The sequence below is a fragment of the Penicillium cataractarum genome (assembly GCF_028827025.1).
Source record: "Penicillium cataractarum strain IBT 29864 chromosome Unknown utg000001l, whole genome shotgun sequence".
Taxonomy (NCBI): Eukaryota; Fungi; Ascomycota; class Eurotiomycetes; order Eurotiales; family Aspergillaceae; genus Penicillium; species Penicillium cataractarum.
Genome location: NW_026622737.1, coordinates 915,936 through 942,304, shown reverse-complemented (window position 1 = coordinate 942,304; position 26,369 = coordinate 915,936). Strand labels below are relative to the sequence as shown.

General features: G+C 47.5%; 8 protein-coding genes across 8 annotated transcripts; 3 read left to right on the top strand and 5 right to left on the bottom strand.

Annotated features, from left to right (window-relative positions):
- Positions 1-1,739: 1,739 nt before the first annotated feature.
- Positions 1,740-3,572, top strand: N7496_000337 (uncharacterized protein; the record flags this gene model as incomplete). Its single annotated transcript, XM_056693268.1, has 2 exons — positions 1,740-1,904; positions 2,139-3,572. The coding sequence occupies 2 exons, from the start codon at positions 1,740-1,742 to the stop codon at positions 3,570-3,572; spliced, it is 1,599 nt and encodes a 532-aa protein (XP_056559997.1).
- Positions 3,573-4,092: 520 nt separating this feature from the next.
- Positions 4,093-4,756, top strand: N7496_000336 (Protein mmf1; the record flags this gene model as incomplete). Its single annotated transcript, XM_056693267.1, has 3 exons — positions 4,093-4,126; positions 4,261-4,274; positions 4,436-4,756. 3 exons carry the CDS (start codon positions 4,093-4,095, stop codon positions 4,754-4,756), a joined length of 369 nt encoding a protein of 122 aa, XP_056559996.1.
- A 419-nt stretch (positions 4,757-5,175) lies between these two features.
- On the bottom strand, positions 5,176-8,745 carry N7496_000335 (glycoside hydrolase family 47 protein; the record flags this gene model as incomplete). Its single annotated transcript, XM_056693266.1, has 5 exons — positions 5,176-5,605; positions 5,677-7,451; positions 7,510-8,060; positions 8,129-8,490; positions 8,612-8,745. 5 exons carry the CDS (start codon positions 8,743-8,745, stop codon positions 5,176-5,178), a joined length of 3,252 nt encoding a protein of 1,083 aa, XP_056559995.1.
- Positions 8,746-9,350: 605 nt separating this feature from the next.
- N7496_000334 (uncharacterized protein) lies at positions 9,351-10,801 on the bottom strand (the record flags this gene model as incomplete). The annotated part of the gene is made up of 2 exons (XM_056693265.1): positions 9,351-9,750; positions 9,834-10,801. The coding sequence occupies 2 exons, from the start codon at positions 10,799-10,801 to the stop codon at positions 9,351-9,353; spliced, it is 1,368 nt and encodes a 455-aa protein (XP_056559994.1).
- Positions 10,802-13,159: 2,358 nt separating this feature from the next.
- On the bottom strand, positions 13,160-13,401 carry N7496_000333 (Transposable element tc3 transposase; the record flags this gene model as incomplete). The annotated part of the gene is made up of 2 exons (XM_056693264.1): positions 13,160-13,336; positions 13,390-13,401. The coding sequence occupies 2 exons, from the start codon at positions 13,399-13,401 to the stop codon at positions 13,160-13,162; spliced, it is 189 nt and encodes a 62-aa protein (XP_056559993.1).
- A 2,304-nt stretch (positions 13,402-15,705) lies between these two features.
- N7496_000332 (CHAT domain-containing tetratricopeptide repeat protein) lies at positions 15,706-19,979 on the bottom strand (the record flags this gene model as incomplete). Its single annotated transcript, XM_056693263.1, has 2 exons — positions 15,706-18,017; positions 18,200-19,979. The coding sequence occupies 2 exons, from the start codon at positions 19,977-19,979 to the stop codon at positions 15,706-15,708; spliced, it is 4,092 nt and encodes a 1,363-aa protein (XP_056559992.1).
- A 602-nt stretch (positions 19,980-20,581) lies between these two features.
- On the top strand, positions 20,582-21,424 carry N7496_000331 (uncharacterized protein; the record flags this gene model as incomplete). Its single annotated transcript, XM_056693262.1, has 1 exon — positions 20,582-21,424. One exon carries the CDS (start codon positions 20,582-20,584, stop codon positions 21,422-21,424), a length of 843 nt encoding a protein of 280 aa, XP_056559991.1.
- Positions 21,425-23,653: 2,229 nt separating this feature from the next.
- Positions 23,654-26,092, bottom strand: N7496_000330 (S53 family peptidase; the record flags this gene model as incomplete). Its single annotated transcript, XM_056693261.1, has 8 exons — positions 23,654-23,726; positions 23,780-23,954; positions 24,020-24,195; positions 24,265-24,612; positions 24,688-24,872; positions 24,928-25,480; positions 25,537-25,800; positions 25,869-26,092. The coding sequence occupies 8 exons, from the start codon at positions 26,090-26,092 to the stop codon at positions 23,654-23,656; spliced, it is 1,998 nt and encodes a 665-aa protein (XP_056559990.1).
- Positions 26,093-26,369: the final 277 nt, after the last annotated feature.

Sequence of the window (26,369 nt, the reverse complement as noted above, 5' to 3'; positions counted from 1 at the left end):
CACGGTCTCAGTTCGTCCGTCTGGGTTCCGATAGTCCAGACCGGGCGGCCCGCTTGCCCCGTGGGTGGGATGCTGTCCGATGGTGGATGGGAAAGAAGTGGAGGCTCATCACCCCATGGCCATTTATATTCTACATTCTGCAGTCTCCAATCCGTAATGCCAATACGTACGGAGTACATGTTGAATAAGTACTGTCTTACGCCAGTGGCGACGCACTACGATCGAGAATCTGAAACTCGCTGCAACGGCCGCTACTAGCGCTGCGATATGTAGGCTGCAGGACTAGGACTATTTCTGTTCTGCAGGTAGAATACTGTGAGTACATACATGCTGTACGAGTAGTGGGGAGGGGCGCGATTTTGGTGGCGTCGGGAATGAGGGGCAGGACGTACAGCACTGAACTTGATTATGACTGCGTTGTTTATTGTCCGACCATGATAAAGCATGATAGGGCTGGTAATTGTCCGAGTGGCTAGGTATTCGAGTAGAGCATGCATATGCATCGATTGCATTAAACAGGAAGATGAGGTGGTTGGAGTAGTCTGTATGTACAGTAATCGAATATGGTCGAGAATGTACAGCTAGAGCGCATTTGAGATAGGGGGTCAATGCTTCTATCTGACAAAGAAAGATCAAAGCTGTGAGCTTCTACCTTATCTAGGACATGCTTTCATTTAAACTTAATTCCATATTTTCTTTTGATCCTATCCATCTCCTACACCACCTCACTCGAGGTTCGGCTAACGACCTAACTACGGTCCCCGACCATGCTCAATGCATCTACATAGTCATTACCTGCTCGGAATCTCTACATAAAGAGAGGTGCCAGTGTAATTGACTACATTCTCGTCTTGTTCCTATTGGGGTAAAAAAACATACTTCGACATATCCTGCATCAATTCCGAACGGGCAAAAAAGAAATGATCTCAGGTTATTTGTAGGAATAGCCGAACGCGGGGGTCGAACCCGCAACCTTGAGATTAAGAGTCTCACGCTCTACCGATTGAGCTAGCCCGGCAGGGCTGGTTGAAGAGCAAGGTCTTTTATGGCTTCATGAGGGGGGGTCGAAGAGACAGGCGCTAAGTCGAAGCACGGTTATGGGGATCCATCAGGGGTGAAAAGTACCTAGGTAGAAGAGGGTCACCCAACAAGTCGTTTTTGTTTCTTTATGTTAGGTCTAGTTGGCCTTTTTTTCTAATTCATAGGGTTAACCATTTTCAACCCTTTTTTATATGAGAATATAGTAGTGTCGTTTGATAGGGTGATTTATTGATGGATGGATTCAGTATCTTGCTCAAAGAAGTAGTGTTGCAGCAAGGTGGAAATATATATTCCGGGTCGTTCGACAACGATTTGACCATGGAAAGTAAAATAATTAATTAGCATGAAATCCTGTAGGATCCGTGACATTTAGAAAGATTAAAAACTGTAAAAAGGTATCTGTTACTCCAAAACAGATTATCTCCAAGTAATCAGCAGTCCAATTGCTGGTTGCCCTGGACATCCGGTTGATGCTGGAACCATCCCCAAGCCGCCACGTGACAACCACACGGACCATCTCGCTTAACGTTTTTCCGGCGTCGGCCCATTTAGCTATAAATGTCTGCCTTCCCGAGTTCCCTCCTTCTCCCATCATCCTCACTCGGGTGTTTTCTTCACCATCCCCCCGTGGTTCTGATTTATCACTCCAATGAAGCTCCTTATCATTTTGTAATCCACTCGGTGCTGTCCTGCAAATTATGTCACCTGCAGCGATTCCCGAGGAGCTGCAGCCGCAGCCGGATCTGCACCAGGATCAGCTCCAAGCTGTGGGCAAAGCATTCGATGCCCTGCTACTAACTCTCTACCGACTTACCCACAGACACAATGACCTCAAGCAATACACCCAGGAGGCTTTCAAAGAGGTACTTACCCCCTTCCCATTACTTGTTTTCTTATCCTCTGCCCATCATCCTTCCCCAACATGTCTCAAATGACGAGAGAATTTGATTAGCTCTAGATCAGGAGTCACTCTTTTGTGGCGGTGACGGATTAACATGTATTATCCGATGAGACATTACACCTTTCATTTCTTGTTTTCTTGTTTCTCACTTTGACTTGACAAGGCTTGAATGCTAATGAGAAATCTTCTTCTCCAGTACACAAACGTGACAAGATTACTGCCACCCCAAGATAGGCCTCATGCGATGGAGGTACAGCAAAGGTTACTGGATCAACAGAAACAATTGTGTGAAGGGCTTGTCCTCAGCAGGCCCGTCGAAGAACAGTCGTTGAATTCAATGGAAATAATGAAGACGCTCGTTTCGCACCAAAACGTAGACGAAAATACCATGCGGGCCATCGTGGACGGGGTCAAAGGGTACAAGGCTCTGCTCCGCTCCGATGGCCTGTCCCAAATATCCTCCGCGGACTCGTGTCTCTTCGCACGCGGCCCTGACCTCTCTTCCCTGGAGCAAGACTTTACTACCAACGGGACCCAAGGCAGTCTCCACTGTCCCTTTTCCAAACCCAAGTCTCCCCGTCCGGGCAGTGACATGGCATCCAGAAAAGACGACGGAGGACCTAAGATCCAGATTGATACCTGCGGTCACGATCATCTGGATCCCATCAAGGCCGACCAGGAAGAGCGTCGATCCAGTACCACCCCTTCGGTCGGTCGATCTTCCCAAGGACGATGCCCCGTATCGCGATGCCCCATTCGATACCTGGACAAGCACTCACCGGAGGAGATTGCCGAATACGTCGAGCGTCATAAACATGAGATCCCACGGAGCCATGCCATCTGCGTGAAGCGATACCAGAGAGACCCGCAGAACATGCGTCAGCTGGATGCCAAGTACGGCGGTCTGATTAACATGATCAGTGGCCTCAGTGCGAAACACCAGGCTTTCCTGCCAGAACGCGAGGCCAACGGCGACGGCGATGTCGAGGGCGAAGGCGAGGGTCGATCCGCCCATTCCACATCACCTGAACGAGTCGAGAAATGGGCCGAGGAGGTAGACCCGGTGACTCCAGTACCACCTACACAAGAAGTCGAGGATCGCGAGAGCCGATTCGACCGTCCTCTTCGTGAAGTTCGAGTTGGCGAATCCCCAAGCCGGCCTTGGGGGATTCCCGTCCCCATCACCGAAGAGCCTCCCACCTCTTCCACACCATTCCCCGGATCGACATCTGGTCCGATCTCCCCAGACGCCGTCCCCGTGGATCCTCTGAACCCGTCCTCTGTCAAGACCCCGGCTAAACCAGCAGGTCGATGCCCATTCGGTCACGATGCTCCTAAAGCAGAACCCGTTGCTAGTCCTCCTGCCCCCGTCCCGGCCCCAGCTCCGGCTCCAGCTGCCACGGTCCACCTCGAATCTCCCTGGTCCAACTGGGGCAACTTTGACAACGTGGCCAAGGGCGAGACTATTGAGAATGACGCGGCAAAGAAGGATGACGGTACACCCAAGATCGATACCAACACTCTCCCTACACACGTCACCTTCAACGGACCAGTGTTCTTTGGATATTCCGCCGAGGAGACGGCCAGTCTGATGCAGCAACTGGCACAGCTGAACCTGGGCAAATCCTAATCCCCCATTCCGACCTATCATTATTGAGATCCAATCGCCACATACCTCCTTTCTCTTTGCTACCGGCGTTTGATCATTACTTCTTTTTCACTGTTCTTCTGGCGCATAGCGAGCACTTCATGACGAGACGACTTATCCTTAGCTATCCATACCTTCACCTTGTATCTTTTCAAACTGTATTTCTACCAGCGAATTGATCTTTACCCCAACTTCAATACATTATTGATATTACTCTATGTCTTATCTCCAATAAACCCCTCACAACCCCGACGTTTTCCGAACTCCCCTTCTCCTCGGGAAACCCAATCCTACAGTACTCCGTAGTTCCACCTTCAAAGACCGAAAGAGCGGGGTCCGGCGGCAGTACTCCGTCCTCCCCCTCCACTTTATTACTCCCCTCCTAAATCCCACCATGCTACGACCTCTTTCTCGTCTCTCAGCTCTCTCTCGCACTTTCAATCCTCGATTTACGACTACAAGTCCTCTACGGCCTCAATTCCTGCCTAATATGTCTGCTCACATGTCCTCCGTCACTGCTAAGGATGCCTGCCCTCGTATGTGACCTGCCCTCTGATGTCTCCGGTTTAGTCCCGAGCTTGACTTGGTTGAGTCATTGGTGCTAGACTGGGGTTGAAACATGAATTGAGTTATATATGGGATTGTCTTGCTAATTTGAGGTCTTTTACAGCTGCCGGCCCCTACGTACGTCTCCTCCCTTCTACAGAGAATGAGCATACTCAAGCTCCCCCTCCAACACCGTCACACACAACACCTTTACCCACCTCTCTCCTCCCCTCCAACCCCCAATTCCATTCAATCCAATTCCATTCAATACAAACCAAACTAACACTCCCCCCCCACAGTCCCAAGCAATCCGCGCCAACGGCCAAATCTTCGTCTCCGGCCAAATCCCCGCCGACTCCACCGGCGCCCTGGTCACCGGCTCCATCGGCGAACTCACCCAGGCCTGCTGCAACAACATCCAGGCCATCCTGACCGCCGCCGGCTCCGAGGTGTCCAAGATCGTCAAGGTCAACGTCTTCCTGACTGACATGGCCAACTTTGCCGAGATGAACGCTACCTACGAGAAGTTCTTTGTGCACAAGCCTGCCCGCAGCTGTGTTGCTGTGCACCAGTTGCCCAAGGGTGTGCTTGTTGAGATTGAGTGCATTGCCTTGGAGTAGGGGGTGGATTCAAATCCGATTCTAAAATGATGAAATGGTCTGGTTGAGTCTAGTTGGATTGGGCTTGGTTGGATGGGGGTTATAGAGAAAATGAGAATGTGAATGAGAATGAATAACGTTATCTGATATGATTGTTATTTTTGTATGGAGTAACGTAGTTGGATCGCGACGGCTAATGGTATTAGGCTATGCATACTGAGGGTATTTTCTTGGTAAATGCTGTACACTACTCGCGGTGTCTAGAAGTATACCGCAGGACAAAGTCAACCAAACAACCCCTCAGACCACCACCCAACAAGATCGATCCCCTAATGCAGAAAGTTGATATAATCAGGATAAAACAGCACAAAGGGGCTATACACAAGCCATTACAAAAAAAAAGTCACTTCCCGTTTAATAGCCGGGTATATAAATGCATTTCAAATGATATACAGATTCGTAATAGGCACCCCACGAGAACGCATAGTAAACCGCCTCTTAATCCCCACTCCCGATGCAACCTGTAGCAATGCATATGTTTCCTCGCCGCCGCCTACCATAACCATGCTGAGGGGGTTATTGCGCGGGATCCCGCTGGCTGTCATTTGTGCTTCGTCGAGGTGTGGGCGGATTAGGGAGCTTTCAGCGCGGAGGGCGGCGAGGGGGGGTACTGAAATTGGATCCGAGTCTGCGTCCGAGGTCGAGGATGAATATTTATCGTGGCTCTGGTCTGGTTGGGTATCGGCGCTGGAAGGTTCCTCGTCGTAGGAAACAATGATGACGAGTTTTAGGGATGATCGGCCCGGCCGGAATGCGGCGATGTTGCGCATTTTTGGGAAAAGGTGCAGCCGCCGCGTTTGATGACGAGGACTTCGTGGGTTTGGGCGATGTCGCGGAGGACACGTTCTGTGCAGAGCTCGCCGGCGAAGTAAATGTTGGACCAGGATAGGCGGCTGGTGGATGGGTTGCCGAAGAGTGACATGGTGGAGGCGTCCTCGACATCTGGGAGGGGTGCGGCCCCGACGCCTGTTGGAATAGTTGCGGGCAGACTGAGTCTCAGCGGAGCTGCCTCGTTCGGGTCATCCCTGATCAACGCGGAGACGGAGCTAAGCAGGTTCGACAGCATGCTCTTCATAGTGGAGTCGGGGGCGTGGACGGCTCCGCTCTCGTTGGGACCCGGGGCAGCTCGACGTCGGGGACTTTCGTCCTGTGTTGAATGTTCTGCTGCAGGGTGGCCAGCTCGCGGAGCAGTTGAGCCATTGCGTCGGCGAGAGGGGTCTGCGAGAACGTCAATGACGAGGTCTAGCACTGCGGAGTCGCGGACCCGGGTGAAATTCGGATCGTACGGATCAACGACGTCAAAGGTGATCTGGCGAGAGAGATATACCTTCTCATCCTTGCCCAGCGGCACGTTGTTGATCACTTGCACGCGATACCCGTCTTCGTCTTCTGGGGTGCCCGTGCCGGAGGTTTGTCCAATGAGCGGGACGTCCTGTATCATGCTTAGCCGGAGGCCGCCGATGGTCTTGATGAAGATGCCGTCGCGCACGCGCTCGAGAGCGCCGGAGCCGAGGTTGACGCTGCCGGGAAGAGAAGGGAAGGAGATATCCAGGGTTGGACGGATAGCCATGGGCGCGCTGGTGCCGTTGAAGGGGACCAGTTGGGGTGGCAAAGTCCATGGGTAGAACGTGTAGTTGGTTGGCGAGGACAAATCGGAGACTGATACGCTGGGGTGATCTAACGAGTCTGCCAGAATAGCACCTTCGGTACCACGATGAGGTCGAAGATGAAGCCGGGCCAAGCTGGCAGCATGGAAAATATCAGATCGTGAGGCTGTGACTGATACTCCGAGTGTCGACGAGATCGGCAGCGCTTGACAGGTATTGGTAAGAGATGTTTGGGATGCCAGTTGCTGCTCGTGGCTGGGCCGATGACTGGGACGGCGATTGGAATTGGATGAAGATGTTTTCTTCGGAATAACCAAAGGATGGCCTTCGGTAGTGAAAACCCATGGCGCGTCAATTTTGTTCAGTGGGTGATCCGGGGAGAAGAGCAAGAACATGTACTTGGCAGTCTCTCCAAGGAAGAAGCTTTCCATCCGGTCAATCATCTCGCCGGTCTTGACATCCCGCAGACCCGCCCAGCCACACTTGGTCCAGCATCGCCGCTTCAGATCGCGAAGTACCATCTCGCCAACATGGAGATACCATGGATCTTGAGTAGCTCGGTAGATGTAGTAAGTGGATTCGATGAATTCTGGGCGGCCTCCGTACCAGGACAGGCCGCCGTCGATGTCACCCGTAGCCACATTCCACCGTTCCGGAAGACCCGAGAAGCGTGTCCAAACCGCAGTGGTCAAAAGGTGGATTTGGATTGCTTCATCAATCTTGCCGTCCAAAGCTAACAGACCTGGATAATATGCGCTTAGGCTATCTATCCAAAAGGCTCGCGTAGCACCGGTGATCACATCGCCAACGATGAGATGGGGATGTTGGTATCCCTCGCCGCGGTAAAGGTGGCGATTGATCGACGCGTGCGAGTCTTCCCAGACCTGAAGAAAAGCATCAGGAGAGTGCTGATCCGGGGTTAAAGGTAGGTAATAGTCATCCAAGACGCTCCAAGGATTGTTTGGGTCGAAAGGTGGCCGCTCTCCTTCAGACAGAAGAACGTGGGACTTGAAAGCATACTCGTAGAAGCTGTCAATTCCAGCGCCAATCTAGAGAAGACGGGGTTGTTAGTTCTTGATCCAGATGGTGTCGATCCTCTTTACTTACCCCCGAGTACGGTCCCACCCACTTCCCAGACTCCGCGTCAATCCCAAATCCAATCAGCCCGATCTCGCTGCGGTAAGACCAAACCGCCCAGAAAGCGCGTTTGGCCAATTCCTCATACCGACCATCACCGGTGAGTCTGCTCAGGACGGTAAATTCAAGAACCAAACTACCAGCACCTGCACTGCAAGTCTCGGTGATCTCCTCCTCTGCCTTCATGTAGGCATACTTTGACTTTTGCTCATTTCCTTTGCTGGATTTGCTGTTCAACGGCGAATTCTCATAGAATGGAATACCGTGGCGCAAGTTGACCCGTGGGTAAGGGAGTCCTGTACCCGTGTAGAATGCCGGTAGGAGACGGTGTGTAAGGTCGACCGCTAATCGAAGGAATTGACCATCATAGACAAAGCCATTATTCCATACAATGCCATGATCGTCTTCCGAGAAATCGCTCTTGTCCCATGCGCTCGCATAGGCGACCTCTGCTTCGGGTGGGTTGTATCCGGTTATGGGCAACTCGCCCACGGCGAAAAGGTGCGAGCTGAGCAGTCCGCCTGGAGCAGGGTTAGCAACGAGTATTTTTCAACGGAAATTAAACGGCCGTGCTCCACTGAAGACATACCCAACCCTCGAATCACAGTCTCAAACACCTGCACCTTACTATCAATATCAAATCCCCTTGCCCGCTCGCCCTGACCAGCAGGGCCATTCGAGCCATCTCCATATAGTCTAACAAATTCCTTCACACCATCTTGGAAACTTCCAAGCGCCCGATCGCCACTCTCCGGACTGGACGAGAGAATAGCCAGGGTCGACAGACTATCGATCAATGTCAAGGAGTAATTGCCGAGGACATCGTTATGCTCCGAATTCTTATTATCACGCGTCAAGGGGCCACAGGTCAACGGACGTAGTTCGTCATCGGGAAAGGCATGTTCGAGGTAATTTTCATAGCCATGGTAGAACATGCGCTCGGTCTCTTGTCTGTGGATCGCAGGGAAGAAGGCAGGAATTAGCACTGGGTCCAGTAAGCCAGTTCCGGGGGGAATACCGGCTGGCGTTGTGCAGCAGCGACACAATACGACACGACACGGCAGAGACTCACCTAAGCTCTTTGACCTGGTAGTCTCGCATCCCATGCGCTAGCGTCAGCCATAGCGACAACAGGATGGCGTAGACCAGCATGATCCACGCGCGACGGGGGTGGAACATTTGCAAGCTCCAACATCGCGTGCGCATCACCAGAGCCCAGGGCCGCCCGGGGGGAAGAAGGGGCGGCAGACAAGATGGGCCTGTCGGATTGAGGGGGTCGATATCTGACGAGAGTCGGGCAAAATCGAGGAGACCTTGGGTGATGGTGGTGTGGGCTTGTCGGAGAGGTGAAAAGTGATCGGAGTGGATACTGCCAGATAAGCCATTCGGGGAACTTTTGGCGTATCCTATTGCATCATTTGCGGGCCCCGCGTCGAGTATACACTATATCACAACTTAGGTGTTATCATTTGTATTATATGATTTCCAAGTTTTTGGCATAGATTTATAGGCATTGATAGTCAAATTGGAATATGTCCTTATTTGTATCGACGTCGATGGTCAAGTTAGACTTTATTTTGGTCTATATCTTGAAGACGATGGCCGAAGCACTAGAAATTGATAGTCAACACCGAGTTCCAGTCTTTGATCAAAATTATTCGATTCTGTAACCTTCAACAAGGGTAAAGTTTCCACTGGATTGTTCACATTGATGTACTGGTTATAGCCAAGATCTGGGTCTCGAATGATAACCTGAATTAGGGATATTTCTTAACAGGACAGGATAGGAAACAATGAATAAAGTACACTCATTAACTGCGCTTTTCAGTATCCTCTTTCTCCCATACAGACATCTCCTTAAAGCCAAAATTTTCGACTCGCACGTAATCCGCTGCTTGAGGTCCTAAATGGAGGATTCTCCCAAAGAACTTGACAATAACGAAGATGATTCTGGTATATGATAATGACCGAATGAGGACTCGCATAACCCAGACACCCCAGGCGGTCTCAGGATTGATGATATATGGCTGGCCAGGTGCCAACTCCTGGCACTCTTCGACAATAGGTTTCATTTGCGCGTTGTACTGCGCAAGCGCAGCTGAAGGGTCTGTATCCTCTCCCTTGATATATCCCTGGAGGTAACCTGCTAGCTTATAGGCTGCACTGAAAGCCAAGGTTGTGCCTAGGCCGGATATGGGAGAGGCGCAATAACTTTTTCCAGTTTTTCAGTATGGATTTCTGGGTATAAAGCCTACCAAAGGTCAAAAGCGACAACAGAGGGCATTTTAACTTACCCTGCATCACCCAGGAGTACTACTCTTCCTTTTGTCCAGCTATCCATTTTCACCTGAGAGACAGCGTCGTAGTAGAAATCATCGGTTGATTTCATCTCCCGGATGATTCTGTCGCACTCCCACCCAGCGTCTTTGAAGTATTCCTCCAAGAGTGCCTTCTGGGCTTCGGCGCCGTTATTCCCTTTTGTCGCAACTTCAATAAACCTGGGATCCTTTTCGTTCACCACATACATGAAGATGGTAGACCTCACGCCGAGACTATCTGGTCGCAACATGATGCCGCGTCGACCAGGGGCATGGAACCACCGTCTCCACTTGCCATCATGTCCCTCGCGTGGGATACTGAAGAAACCGGCAAACATTCCTATCCGCTTCAATCGGTCCTTCTCACCTTCTTCGCCCCATACTATCTTGCGTGTGTGACTCTGCATACCATCAGCTCCAACTAGAAGGTCGAAGCTCCTTGTCTCTCCGCTCCTGGCAAAGTGCACATGCACCTGTTTGTCGTCTTGTTTGATCTCGTCGAGATAATCTCCAAATATGTACTCGATACCCTTGGCGCTTTCACGCTCAGCTTCGGCGCTGATACGCTGGCTGTTCTTCCAACACAGCTCAGCCAGTCTACCTCTGAGAATCTCAATGTCGCTCGTTGGCGTCTGTATCTCTCCGCTCTTATCGACGCGGTTTTGTGACCAGACATGATTATTCTCATCAACGAGCTGGACACCTTCTTCTCCAGTGGTAGAAGCTCGAATCTGTGCTTCGAGTCCAAGCTTGCGGATGATGGTCACACCCGAGCCGCGGATGTCAATATTCTGGCCGCGCAGATGAGCTTTGCGCGTAGACTCGCGCTCCAGAATGGTGATGTGAGGCTTATGAGCGGCAGGGATGTCGGCTAGAAGTAGGAAAGACGCGAGCGTCGGGCCAGCGATGCCACAACCAACAATGAGGATTCTCGGAGGCGCCATGCTTCTTTTAGATGCGAGATGATAGCACAATCTTCCGATAGGGGAATATAGGGCTAGGAAGCTCGAACGCGAGAGCGAAGGAACTTGGAATCGCCGCGTTAAATACCACATTTAGAGGATCAACGGTGGAGTGAATTTGAACATGAATAGGCTTCATCCTATGAGGTGTTCTTTGCGCGGCTTCGACACTAATTCAAGCGCCTCATTTGGGGGCCGTTCGGGCTTTACGGAAATCGGTGTGATTGGGTCAAGGCAAAAAGAATGAAACTAATTCCCGAGCCTTACAATCTAGAGGCCGAGACACCTTAAATTTGCTGCCCACTTAATAAAGGCTTAAATGCCTTAAGCTCCTACGATCTGAGTTTGCATTGTACCGCATTCGCTCACGGTGAGAAAGTCATAAGGTCTCCAGATGATACCACATGAAAAAGAGTTTCTGTGTACTCTGCTAGGATTAAGAGAAATTCCTAACTTGAGCTGATTATCTGAAAAAAAGAAATGATTGAATGCAATGGAAACCCCGTTCGGGTCCGGCAATTGTCCGAGAAGGCATTGACGAGAGACTGTCCACTATTATCCACCATCAAAACACTTTCCTTTTCTTTGTATTTGCTAATGCGGTTATATGGATACAGAAAGCTCTCTTAATAGCGATATTGATGTTGATATATCGCACTAGAAGTAGATACTGCTATATAAGCCGTTCGGGGACTTTCTAGCGTACTTATTGCTGCCTGTAGTATGGCTATCCGGAGTTATAATGTCAAACCAACTTATCTCGCCTCTTACTCGTTTTTTTTCTCTCATCTTTCATTTCCATTAATATCATCCACGAACTCATTTTTCTATCCACTACTCTTATTATATAATCAATTTATGTTTGAAACTAACCTATGTTACCTATCTAGGAAGAGAAACTAGCCTGAAGTCGAGGGCATCTATAAGAAAGCGGCTTTATAGGCGGTCCGTAGGTATTCATCTAACTGTATGCTGGCCTAGCCTTAATTTCCTGCATACCTTATATACCGTTAGAGGAGATAAGATATTTGGAGGGTAATTTTTAGGGAGAGTGGCTATCTGGCTATATATATCAGTTATTAGGCTATTTATTACACACTTAATCAACTGATCTGTACATTTATTTAGTTAAATACTTTTAATGGATAAACAAATAATACTGTCTAAGGAGTGAAGAGGCACATACGACCATAGGGTGTGGAGAACAGGGCTTCCCGTCCGCTCAGCCGTACTTAAGCCACACGCCGGCCAGTTAGTAGTATGGTGGGTGACCACATGCGAATCCTGGCTGTTGTATGTTTTTGCATTTCTTTTTGTTGATTTAGACTGCTATTGCCGCTTTATTCTCTGGCCTCTTCAGGTCCCTTCACCTAAACACCCTGAAGGCCCTCTATTCTTCACCTGAATGCCCTGAATATCCCTGAAGCACCCCTCGGCTAAACTTTCCCTCCCTCCGTTCCTCCTCGTGTTCCATATCAACTTGACTTTTTTGGTGGCCTGGACTGGCCCTGATTAGAGCTGATCACGGAAAATAGATTCACCGTGGCCATTACAACCATCTGGTCTGGTCTTGGTTTTCTCTTTGCAAGGACGCAATGAGGTTTTTGACCAAAGAAGAGGCGCAAAAACGATTGGCTCGCTCCTAGGGAAACAACCACCGCTAAAGTGGCCGAACGCACGGGTTTGTCGCCATTAAACCTGAATTGAATCGGCGACATTTTTATTCGCCTAGAGGGACCACCACTGTGAAGGGCCTGGAGCTCTCTATCCAGGGAAAACATCCACGCTCTTGGGCCGATTGAACGGTGGGTTCTCATTTTGTCCACTTCGGGGATCCATTGATTCACTACTGTTTGATAAACTATTGGCTGGCTGGTGGTCGCTTCTTGTTTGGGGTTACGTATGTCAATACAGAGTATCCATGATCAAGATCGCTTAGTCTTTACAGAAGGTTAGTTAACTGAGATCGGATCCGTTTAACTCAACTAGTACACCAGTTCGTAAGTCGACTCATGGTCTTCACAACCGCGTTTGACGATCGCACTGGGAGAAAGTGATAACAAATCCCGGCTCGTTTGTGGGGGGATTTCTCCGCACACATCTGGGATTCCTATTGAAACTGTTGCCCAGGCGTAGCGGTATTCGCAGATTGTCATTTTACCGTCCCGACTAGAATCTACAGTGACTACATACAAGTCCCAACACCCCTAGGCCCACATAATATGCTGCCGGTCACAAAATCTCCACCAAACCTCCATGAAATTGATTAACTACCAGATAGCTAGCTAGGCACACATAAAATTACAATAGTCCTAGTAGGGTATGTACCGTCTATCTGGTTCAATTATTGCTTGCACCCGATGAGGCAGTAGTCTCAGAATGGTGTTCAAGATGGCGTATATCGATATCCTGCCATGCAATTTGTGCTATTCCTACTAAAATCCGCCTAGTCTCAAGGTTTTTCTTTATATGCATAAGATTAGGCCGAATCTTATAAATCTCTTGTTTTAAAAGTGCCTAGAGGTTCTTAATCGGTTTGAATCAGGCGAGTAAGGTAGCTAGATCATCACCTCGATCTCCATCTCTTCTAATACATCGCGTATAAAGTATAGTTACAGTATACGTGGGTGTATTATCGTGTATTAAAATACCATTTTTGGTAGACAAATAGGTTAGTAAGACTCGACGGTATAGTTGTTTAATAAAGAATCGATTAGTACTACTACACTCTGATAAAGGATCACCGAATTGGGGTATTCAACCTGTACGTCGAGCAGCCGAGAAACTAGCCTAAAATATCTACTTAACCTTACCGCGATACGGTAAACTCTACTATTCGCCTTATTCTGGTTAATCTTAAGGGCGTATAAAGTCTATTCGCGACGAATACTAATACCACGATTAATATTATACTTATTAAACGAGTAAACACGAGCCTAATTAGCTAGTGTAAAGTGTCGATATCGGCTAGCCTACTGGAGACGCTTAGCTATGTGTTTATCGTCGAGATAGCGTCTCTAGGAGCTTCGCCACTTTCGTATACTCTTAGCGCTTAATAGTCGGCAAATTAAGTCCTTTTTTCTATAATAACAACCTCAGAAAGTAGTCCCTTATATGTCACGCGTAGTTATTCCGTAATAATATATAAGATTTAGGCTTTATCGTCTTCAGTAAGCTTCTTCGGGCCCAGGGCAAGACTTTGAAACACCTATTCGGTGTCCAGGCTCCTTTTAATAGCATATGAAATTATTGAGAAAGATATCTAGGTGTAGCGCTTATTAATACGCTTATAACCCCAGTCAATCGCGTATAGCTCGCGTATAGGCTCTCTAAGCGCTGGAGTAAGCCCTTTTGAATAATCTATGATGATTGGTGATGGGATGTATCGCTAAGATAGCTAAGTACAAGGTATATTGGGTAATTATGCGTATAGGCTGCGAGAAATTCGAGATCCCGTCGCCTTGTATGCAATGTCTCGTGTTTGAGGCTTCGCGTTTTTGGTAGGCGGTAAATTACTAGAACTAGACAGGATCTGCCCCAGATCTTGGGAAATCCCGGAGTGAGGCCGCGGAAGTTGCCGTGGGGAATGGCCGGATCAAGATTGTCCCTTTCGATGGAGAGTTTCTTTTGACGCTTTTGCCACACGTAACAGCGTACTCCCTTTTGTTCTTTGCCTCTTCTTTTTTTCCCTTGTTCTCTCCTCGGATAGAATAGTCTCGTGAAATGGAACTTTTCTCTTTGGGCAACTTGCCTCATCAATTATTTATATAACGCTGGGGAGTACCTTAAAATTTCAAGCAATGAACACGTCTTCCAGCAATCTCTGGCCCGGCTCAGCCAAACCAATTTCAATATACACATTTACACATCAACTGACTGGAGACTTTAAGTATTGTATTAACGGTAGTTCTTGCCATTGTGATTCTCGGGATTTTTTTTCATATATAGCTGTACTGTATCGTTCATTCTGACAGAACATACTCTGACAACACATCCTCAACGGTAGCCCGCACTATAATAGCAAAAGAGAATAGGGAAAGAAGAGAGAATGATAACTTATTAGAAGTTACACAAAAAGGCGAAAGAGCGTCTGTTTCTGCACGAGCTAGATATTGGGGTAAAGAATAATCAGTTACCTGGAGGTCCGCCCCGATTATACGAAAGAGGGCTCGACAAAGCGGCGAGCCGTCTACACCCGAAGTGTGGGCGCTCAGTAGCCACGAAAATACAAATGCTGTATCCGCTTCACCAATTTCTGGGACCCTTTGGGGCTGGTACTGTTGCGACACGAGTCTTCAGCCCCTCTACCTAGCACACTAATGGTCGGGCGGATCTTTGTTTTATAGCCCAGAAAAGAGTCCAAGCATATAGGAGAGAAGCTTTGAGAGTTGTAGAGAAGGCGTGTTTAATCATTGGATTCCATATTATATAGGCAAAGAATACCACTTTCCCATTATTCTCAGGAGTGTATTTGGTCGAAATGATGAAGTGGGGAGGGGTTTGTTTTACTCTATTCGCGACCGACGCCCTCTTGTCACTAGGCTATGATGATTCGTGTATGATAGTTGTATTGTGTGTAGGGTTCTGTCGGTCAAGACCCAGCTATAAACAAATAGATCTAATCCTAAGGCATGAGTAGTGCTATCAGGTTGACGGGGCAGTACCCTAAATGCAGGTGCTCCAATGGGTTAGGTTTTCTCTAGTCATATAACCTCTTCTCTTCAACATCTCCTAATATTACATCGTACTCTATGATTCTGATTCTTGCTTTCCTTCCGTAGCTCGCGTAGATAGAATATAGCTAGGGAGGGGAAGCATCTAAACACATAGGTATATATCCTGGTTTCTATTGTCTATCATTCCACTGGCTCGATGAGTGCCACAAGTTAGGCGCCGCAGTGGATATAGGGCGCCCAGTGCAAAGGCCTGTTCCTATACTCTACACTCATCGAAATTTCCCAAACCGCTTTATGCAGTGCCATACAGACAGCTCTATCGGTGTAATCCAAAGTGCCACTTTTACAAAGTTCCGCATAGAATGACCTCGCAACCTCCACGCACACACCATCATCAGCTGGCCATAAGCAGCCAATCACATGCCTAAATCCGGCAATCTGGAAGCCACTCACGACATGAAGCACCTCGTCCACTAAGCCCTTTGCTCGATTTTCTGCAGTGGAACAAGCAGAAAGGTATGCAATCCTCGCCTGTTGATAGTTATGCTTGAATAATGCACGAACAGTGAGGAGATCCTGCTTTGGCTTGACGGTCGCTGTCTTCAATAAAAGACCGCTTTGAGAGGGATCTATCATGTCGGATATTCCATGGCAGGCAAAATGGGCAATGTCACAATGATGAATTTGACGTAAAACAGTTGCAGCATCCGGTTGGTCTAGAACATTGATATGAGCCAAACCTTTTAGGGCTCTTTCAATCATAGATGTCTCGCCCTCCACCCCATCTAATTCGCAAGCTCCAGGAGTCTTCGCCATAGTCACCATGAGTAACTTGGAGGGAAGTTCGTTAGACAAGTCACTTGGGGGAAACCGCCCCCTAGAGTACCTAAGAGCCTTGATAGAAGGGGTATAGGAAGATAGAACGCGGGAAAATGTATTCTCAAATGGACCCGCACTGGTATCCCGTGCAGCATGAAACGGGAATGAGCTAGCAAGTCCAGTCCCAATCCACCAGACTCTTGGAAGATTTTCCGGAGAGGGCTGAGCATTATGATCTAGCTCAATGAGAATAGGCTTTACACACCCATTCCAAAGCCAGTCTAAGAACTTGAGGTAGGCTTTGTTTTTCTTGCCACGTTCATTTTGTAAAGCCGCATCAAAATTCTCATTGACCCATCTTTGTGCCTGGCCCGCAATCATGCAAGGCAGAGAGATGAAGCTAAAGCCACCAGAAGAAATAACAATAGCATCGCTTCGTATGGTAGTGACATTCACAATGATAATGTTGCCATCATGAGATATGCTTTTCATTTGCTCCGCAGTAGGACCCTTGTGGAATGAGCTAAACCCAGGAAGTTGTCGGATGTCATGAATGCATTCTTCGAGTTCCTTGAAGATCTTTTCTCTTTTTTCAGATGATGAGTCTATCCTATGTGGAGGCTCGATGATATCGACAGGAGCATTGATTTCGAAGCGGAGCCGCTCATACTGTGCACACAAAGCGGGATTTGCCGCCTTTAACTCAGATGTGTCACCCCTATCATCCATAAGAAGACCTAGGATAACTCCACGTCCTTGCTCCAAATGTTCCAAAGCCTTAGCAGGGGGCTTTCCTATTTGAATTGCAAGAGAGCAGGCATGGGAAGCCAAGCCGGAGAAAAGCGAGAGAATGTATTGTTGATCTTGGAGGTCCAGTGATCTGTTGTGTAAGAGAGAAAGGAAACCGATAGCCTCTTTAGATACTGTATAAGCGCTGGTGTAGTCTCCCCTCTTGTGAAGTACCTTCAAGGCATGAGAGGTAGCCCGGATTCGTGTTAAAGGAGGAGCTGACGTGATTTCGACTGCATGGCGAGAGACTTCAATCGACTTTTCTAGGTCTTCCATTTTGGATGTTCGTTCATATCTGCTCAAAAGGCTGATGCCTAAGTTGCATAACCGAGCAGCGAGACTGGGATGGTCGTTCGGCGTGATCTGAATTGCCCTCCTAGAGTACTGGATCGACTCTTCCAAGTCTTCTATCTTGTCTGTGTATTGATATCGGATCGAAAGGCTAGATCCCAAGCTTTCTAACCAAATTGCAAGATTTTGATGGTCTTGCGTGATATGAACTGCTCGGCGGAAGAGGCAGATGGCCTCTTCTAGGTCCCCTATCATTCCTGTATGTTGATACCGCGTTTCGAGCTTGATTCCCAAATTATTCAGCAGGAGTGCAGACTCGGTATGGGTTTCAGGTGTCAGCTTGACAGCCATTGCGTTTCGAGAGAGACGAATTGCCTCTTCCAGATCATCAATATGTCTTGTGCGTGAATATCGACTATGAAAATGATTTCCCAGGTCATTCAAGAAGATTGCGATCTTAGGATGATCATAGGGTGTGACGTGAATTGCCCTTTGAGATACCTGGATCGCCTCTTCGAGGTCTTCCAGTCTCCCTGTATGCTGGAATCGGACCCTAAGCCCACTTCCTAGGTTAATCAACCAAGAGCCAAGATTGGGGTGGTCCAAAGGTGTGATATCAATGCCTGACGAGACATTTTTAGGGATTCTTCTAAATCCTGTATTTTCCCCCAGTGATCATATCGGGCGAAGAGTAAAGTTCCCAGGTCGTTCAGGCGAGCTGCGAGATTGGTATTATCGTTTAGCAGTGTGGTCGCTACCGCCCTGCTAGATACCTGATTTGACTCTTCTATGTCTTCTCGCTTACCCATTCGTTCGAATTTTCTCTTTAGTCCCTGTCCAAGTTCATTCAGAGTTCCTGGGAGATCCGGATGACCTTGAGGCATGATCTTAATAACTTGACGAGATAAGTCAATTGCCTCTTCTAGTAGGTCAATCTTTGCCGTGTAATCATATTGACCTCTGAGCATACCCGCCAGATTTTGTAACCGAGCAGGTAGATCAGGGTGATCATGAGGAGTAGTCTGAATTGACTGACGAGAGAGACTGATTGCCTCTTCTAGATCTTCTATCTTCCCTAGGCGTTCATGTCTCCTTGCAAGCTGTGTCCCTAGACCATCATAATAAGTCGCAAGATCAGGGTGGTGTTGAGGTATGGTCCGAATTGACTGATAAGAGAGATGTATCGCCTCTTCAAGATCCTCTATCTTCCCTAGGTTCTCATATCTTGCCATTAGGCTAGTTGCTAGAGTATAGAACCGAGAAGGAATATTGGGATGATCTTGAGGCGTATTCTGAATTGACTGACGAGAGAGACTGATTGCCTCTTCTAGATCATCTTTCTTGCCCAGGCGTTTATATCTCTTTGTGAGCTGCGTCCCTAGACCACTAAACCGAGTCGCAAGATCACGATGGTGTAGGGGCATTGTCCGAATTGACTGATAAGAGAGATGTATCGCCTCTTCAAGATCCTCTATCCTTGCTAGACGTTCGTATCTCGTTGTGAGCCGTGATCCTAAATTACTGAGCCGAGCAGCTAGATCGGGATGTCCTTGAGGCGTAATGTGAACTGCGCGGCGAGAGACTTGAATCGCTTCTTCAAGTTCTTCCATTTTCCCGGTGTTCTGAAATTGGCTCTGAAGCCCGATGCCTAAATTGTTCAACAAGGCAGCGAGTTTGGGATGGTGGTCTGGCATAATTTCTGCTGCCTGACGATATAGTTGAATTGCCTCTTCAAGATCCTCAATCTTTTCAACACAGTTTTGTCGGATATGGTGTTGTGTTATCAGCTTATTTCCTAAGTCGATCAACCAAGCAGCAAGATCAGGATGGTCTTTAGGAGCGATGTGGACTGCCTGGCGAGAGAATTGAATCGCTTCTTTAAGATCGTCTAGATTTCCTAGACGTTCATATTTCCTTGAGAGGTTTATTCCCAAATTGTTCAACCGAGAAGAGAGGTCTAGGTGGTTCTTTGGCGTGATCTGAACAGACTGACGAGAGAGGTGGATTGCTTCTTCCAAATCTGCAATATTATTCAGTCGATCGAATTTTCTTAAAAGGTTGATTGCTAAATTGTTCAACCACGCCGCAAAATGAAGAGAGTCTTTAGGTGTCATCTCAATCACCTGACGAGAAGTTCGGATCGCATTTTCCAGGTCCTCTGTATCGTGTTTCAGTTCATACCGACTTCCAAGGCTGTTTCCCAAGAAGCTCAAAAAAACCACGAAGTTCGGATGACCTTCAGGTGTGATCTGAACTGCCTGATAGGATATTCGGATAGCCTCTTCCAAGTCCCCAGTCCTCCCTGTTTGTTCGTATCGTGTATGAAGCATAATACCAAAAACGTAAAGTCTATTTGCATAGCTTTGATGCTCTGGACTTGTCCCTTGGAGTGCCCATTTCGCCTTTTCAATAGCTTCTTCGAGATCTCGGATCCTAGCCATGTGCCCGAATCGCCTAAACGTAAGGGTGGCATAATACCAACAAAGCTCCACCCGGCTGGTAGTACCTGCACTGGCGACTACTTCTGAGACTGCCTCGAAGTTGTCGAGCAACTGGGTCTCAAAATCGGGTGTCCTGTTGTCCATAGTGTATCTTGTAGTCTTTTGTGATTTAACCGGTATTTTTCAGGAATGCCGCCTGACGAAGGTGCTTGGTTTGTCCACTGTGAAGTTGTTTAGCGTCGACCAAGTCTTCGAAGTTCAGAGGCGTATCGACACGGGAGACTTCGGATTGGAAGTTGTTATGATCACATGATCGCATGATCACACCTCATGCAGATCCTCAGCTGGGTCCTCACTCTCTCTTTCTCTTAGTTTCGATAGCTTACCCAATCTGATACGTTGCACGCACAGGAGTAAGGGTATTTCTAGTATTTAATGTAATATGCTGACTAGCCTTTACAGTGGCGTTGCATTAGTATTTGCACTGTACATACACTCTCTCATTTTAACTAACTTAGCTCGCTTGTGAATTACGTTACGCGCCCTTATATAATCAGAAAAACCCAGGAAATTTGTCAGGTATGCGACAATTAAACCCCTCGCCAACTTTTGATCTAGTCTACTTATGGGGTCGCCTCTTTTCAGAGCTCATGACCCCGCACCATAGCATATATATCCCGTTGCATTCCACGCTAGTCCGCCGTGTTCTATGATTCCCCGTGAGGACTTCTACAGACGAAACTAAAATGCGTGTCAGCGTCCTTCTCCCAGAGGTATTTTTGCCGCAATCTGCTATTAAGCTAGGACGTTTGGTCACCAATGTCGATCAACCTCACCAAGAGTACCACGATCCACACATGGATCGGGAACCCCAAATTATTGAGAAAATTGAAACTCATTACCACACCAGCGACTCGCTCGGGGCTCACAGCAGTTTTGTTTCCCAACTTACCGCCTTCCTCTCCTCTTCCGTGACGAGAAATACGAAAACATCTACTTCTATCACCACTAAGCAAGTAAAAACCTATTATCTCGACAATAATGGACAGTGGTTTCGGGATGCCGTCAAGTGCGAAAACACACGGAGGTGGATCGAGCGTACTATTGATGAAGGAGAGGATATTTATGTCGTGATTGGCTACCACACTGCTCTTGACGCTCGTGTTGTCGAAAAATCGCGAGGACAAAATTTCTTGAAGGGAAGTCTACAGGTTCCGATAACGAGTGTGTTGGCCACATCAGGAGTAATTGTGCCAGTTGGTGACCTCCCGGATCCTAAACTGGCAGGCTCTGGTGGGCACACGGAGGACCAACAACGACAGTATGTGGCCAAAGGCGAGCAAGTTGTGGCGGTGCAATACCGAAAGATACGCTTCAACTTTTTCTCTAGTAAAAGCGTGGATAAAGCAATCCTAGCAAAAGAGGCAAGATGGGAAAGATATGACAGGCCTCGCTACCTGCAAAGCGATCCAGAAGACATGTTGGAGGTTGAACTTGATGATGATTTGCTACTTGGAGGTGACCGCACAAAGTTTATAGCAGAACCAGGGGATCTCATCTTGTCGAGCATGAGCACCGATGTGAAATAGTCTGTGCGAATCCTCTTTTTTTACGTACTTATCCGTCATTGTGACGTTAAAGGGCAGCAAAAGCACCTACCTGTTGGGGTGGCCTTTCAAATTATGCTTGGCATACTTTTTGCTTTACTACAACGCTAGCTCATGAGTATATAGAAAGGAAAAAGAAGAAACTATCTATAACGATTCCACCCATGGCAGTTTCGCCCAAAACATGAAGAAGCACAGTTTGCTGCCTAGGGTAATTGTTCAAATACAGAATATTCTGGTACCTGGGGTCCACCCGGACTGCGCTGACGAGGGCTGAACAGGGTGGCGAGCCGCCTTTGACAGAAATTGTGGCGCTTCTGTTGATTGGTTGCCTCATCTCTGGCGGCTCTTTCAGGCATCAATATTCTTGGAAGCTCTACATGTTGTATACTTACCTATATAAGTTCACGATCTAGTTTATCCCAACACCCATTTTTAATCTCTATCAGTAAGGAAATAGTGAAGTCCAATAGATTTGAACATTTCATATTCCCCTCGGCTCTACCCCGGGGTGCATATCTAGCTACCCTGACGAGCGGTGCGATCAACAAATCAGAATATCTTCCGTTTATCCAAGTTCCCCGAATAAGTATTACCGTACATTAGCCATCGTTTCCCTAGTGCACCGCCCTTCCCCGAGTAATATTAATAGGGATTTGCATAAGTCAGATAGTCAAAGGCAACAACCTCAAAAATATTAACACCTAGTCAAAGTATGCACTTTAAGAACTCGCCTCGGTCTTAGAAATTCGCAGTATAGGCGCTACACAAGGGAAAAACCAGCGTGTTCTAAATCAATACCGAGAAACAATAGGGCCTAAATTAAGACTTTGATTACATCTATGATTTTTCTTAGCCAGGAATCGCCAGAATTAATCTCGAAATAGAAAAGCTTACCTTATAAATTATTCTTCCCATCGACGCAAATATCTATAGGATGCCCGAAAGACAAAATAGATAGCTACCTTTCCGGCGCAGAATAGTAACGTGCGTTATATTAAGGTGCAATCATAGAATTACTTAGGTTAGCTTCCACTAAATACAGAGCAAAAACAGAGTTAAATTTATATCTAAACAAAATCAGAGGCCGAAAGGTTCAAAATTTTCAGAGAACAATCGACGAAATTATAAGGCTTAGGATATACTTAAGAGTCTTAGAGATTAAAGATTACCTCGGCATTTTAGAAACAAACGTATACTACTCTAACTATAAGCTTATAATGCCACCTCGGAAACAGGGTTATTAGAAGTAAGAGGGAGATTGAAAGCTATATCACGCAGCAAAATGCAGAGCATCGCGGCCGTGCGATTATTCGAACATGTGTGGATGACTTTGAAGTTACTGGTCCGAAGGGTAAGCACATATGTCTGGTGTATAAACCGATAAGGGAGCCTCTCTGGATTTTACAGAGGCGCTTCATTAATCGTAAGCTTCCTTTACCGATTGCGAAGGCTTATATTTACTTCCTCCTCGTGGGCCTTAATTATCTCCACTCAGAGTATAAGGTTGTACACACAGGTAGGTAGTGATCGCTATTATTTTGTCTGATTTTAGAATCTAGAGCTCTAACCTACCTATTAGATCTAAAGCTAGGGAATATCCTTATAAGTTTTAAGAATGAGGATATTCTTACCAACTTCATTAAACGACAAGAACCGATGTAATATAAGGTTGATCTTAAAATATCTAGTACCAGACGCTGATGAGCTGATGGAGGACTTAGCGTGGCACCTATAGTATATCCAAGTAGCACACGATAGGATCCAGCCACTTCCCCTAAGACAATGCCCTCCGAATGTCTCATCTCCTCCAAACGGCACAAAACGAATTGCTAGAGCCACTAACACTAATTCAGCTTACAATTTCATGGGCGACATCTTTCTGAACTAAAATATACAGAGACGCCGATGTCGACATAGCGACAGTCTCTTTGAACATCTATTCACGAATCATCAGGAAAACGCACCAGAATGGCCTGCTCGCTTAGGTGGTGGCGGGATTAGGCTGGATATTTGATTTGGGCAATGTGCTTCGAAGCATCGAGTGTCGACAAGGGAATCGTGGCACTTTTGGCAGTCAGAGTGAGAACGACGATCTGGGGGAGAATGTGACTGAGAGGGGTGCATACTTTCTGCGGGGATAAGTGTTTCTCTTCGGTCTTAAGAGTGGAGTGGAGCCGGGTTCAATCGTGAGGTCTAGCGACACGAACATCATGGAAGGTCAAGAAACAACTGTGACATCTTTTCGTAGTCTGGTGTCCCCAATCCTGTCACCGGATCCCACCTAATGATCATGTATTAGTTGGATCCAACCGAGTTAGGACTGACATGACGTACCCTACAGCTGCCGTGAATCCCTCGGTTCCACATCCTGGGTTTGATCCGTCCACGATGTCATTAAGAGCCCATTCATTGTCATAGAGCACCGGATTTAGGAAGCCGAGAGGACCCTTCCCAATCGCCAGCCGCTCATCGACAATGCGGTTAATTATGGCCGCGAATATCGGCGTACCTACAACCCATGTTAGTTATTCTATGATGGTTCTTTTGCAATTCTTGTCACTGTGGACTTCTCACTCGCACTAGTTCCCCCTGTGTGACCGAATTTACCCTCATACCAAAGCGCAATATTATCGGCAACTGCAGCCACGTCGGGGTAGCCCCGGCCAAGACGATTATACAGACCAGAGTCGCCTCCAGATGTCCAATTTCCCTCATAGAAGGGATAGTTTGGATTAGAAGTGGCAAAGTATCTTGAGAATGAACCCTGGTAAATTTTCCACACAGGGAATTATAAGTTGACACGTTAAACATTGACTTACTTGGAGATAGCTGCTTCCTGATAAGATGGAGCTTGGAACACGTTGCTAAAGCCACCGCCGGATGATAGGATATTCTTTCCATCACTGTTGTATAGAGCACTTTCGGGTTCGGAAGGCGTATGTTCTGGTAGCACCTTTGTACCTCCCACGGAAGTTACGTACGGACAGCTAGATGTTGTTATGTTAACTTTCATTAATACCATGTTATGAGGCGTGGGAACGGACTTGGCTGGGAAAGTTGGGCTGAATATGTCCTGACTTGGACCTAGACAGCCGTCATGGCCTGCGACACCATTGTCACCCGAAGCAAATAGGACTGACACCCCTTGAAGACCGAGCTTCATGTACCTGTTTTGGGTTCGTATCAGAGTCGTCAACGGCAGTCAAATAGGACGATGGTGTGATTATAGTCATATCACGTACTCATTGCACTGTCGTCTCTGATACGGAACTGGGAAGTTCTGCTCGGGACCTCCATACGATATCGAAATGACGTTGGCTGGTTTGTAGATGCCGCAGAGTACCCGGCTGTCAGACTCAGAAGAAGGGTTGGGATTGGCTCTTTTGCCATCACCACAATGTTTTGAAGCACAGTCTGTGCAGTATGACTGCAATATCATCAGAGCTAGGCAGAAAAGAAGGATTCAGCCACCCGGAGCTTACCCCATCAATCGCATTTAGAAAACTGTCAAGAAAACCTCGAGATGAATCCTGAGCATCAAGGTGATCATTTGTCTGGTAAACTGTGATTGTTTGCGGGTGAACAATGGGATACGCCACTTGGAGGTCTAATGCTGACTCGAGACCAAATTTTGATGGCGATCCACCTCCATCGGCGTTGGCAATCATGGCCTCTAGAGGCCGAGTACCCGGTGGAATATTGGTCGTCTGGTTTTCGAAAAATAAGTCCAGATCTTCAGCATGGAAATAGTTGTCTTCCTGAAATATCCCCAAAGAGTTTTGAGGATGAGACTTGGTGGCAAGTGGAATCTTGTACATAGCTCTGATGCAGTCCGGGGTGATTAGCTTGTCACAACCTAGTGATGTGAGCACGTCAGGGTTATCTGAGTCGGGAAGGTGCATTTGCCCTGAAGCACCGTGGATCAGGATATTGTCCCGTTTGTGAAGGAATGGTTGCTGCTGTTGGAATGCTGGGAGTCTGATCCCTGGTTCTATGTAATCAATATGATCCTGGATGCCGTGCGGTACATGATACCTTGTCTACTTAGCCTTTGGAAGTTCAAGACGGACTGAAGGGGGATCTCAACATACTGTTCGCAGATAAGAACAGACTGGCCTGTCTGCGCATTCCAATACTGGAAATATTGAGTGTGTAGCAATTCTTCCGCCTCTTTGGCCGTGGCCACAAGCTCTAGCCATCCTTTATTACGATTCAAGGATATGCGTGCATCGCTGATGCCGGACTCGATTAGCCATGCCCTCGCCAGCGCGATGGTATGGTCGGAGGGTGAAAATGTATCAATAATCCGGTCTGCAGACCAGTACTTTCCATAGTTTGAAGATTGAGGATGGGACCTTTATTACCTGTTAGACACTGTGTGATTGGTCGGTTTGGACAGACAGTTATGGTTGCATCAGCTTACACGTCCAGTAAATACTCATTCGCCCGGTGCAGGTTGTTCTGTTTTAGTCCAATTCGGACGAGCAACAGCGATTCTGGTTTCGGTTGGCCAACCGATCTCCATTCTGACAAAACACGATCTCGTTTCTCATGAATAACATGCGTAGGAGGCAGAGCATTTGCGATGGTGCAGAACACAGTAGCTAGTACAATCCAGAAAAGTACTCTTGTTCTCGAAATAGTCATGCCGGCAAGAGAGGCAGTTGGACTGGGCTACTATGTAAAGGGGTGTTATCTCGCAAGACGGAAGATACCTTAGGGCCGCTTAAGAGCGGTCCTGGAAGGCCAAATGCACTGTAATGTGCATGCCCCACCGGCGTCGATTCAAATACGTACACTAGTACAGCCTCGTATCCCTTACGAAGTTTACAGAAAATGACCTTATTATTGCTTACTGCCGACAAGGGCAAGGTCTGACTTGCTTTTATTTTCGAGGAATACATAATAGCCCTCCGATATTCTG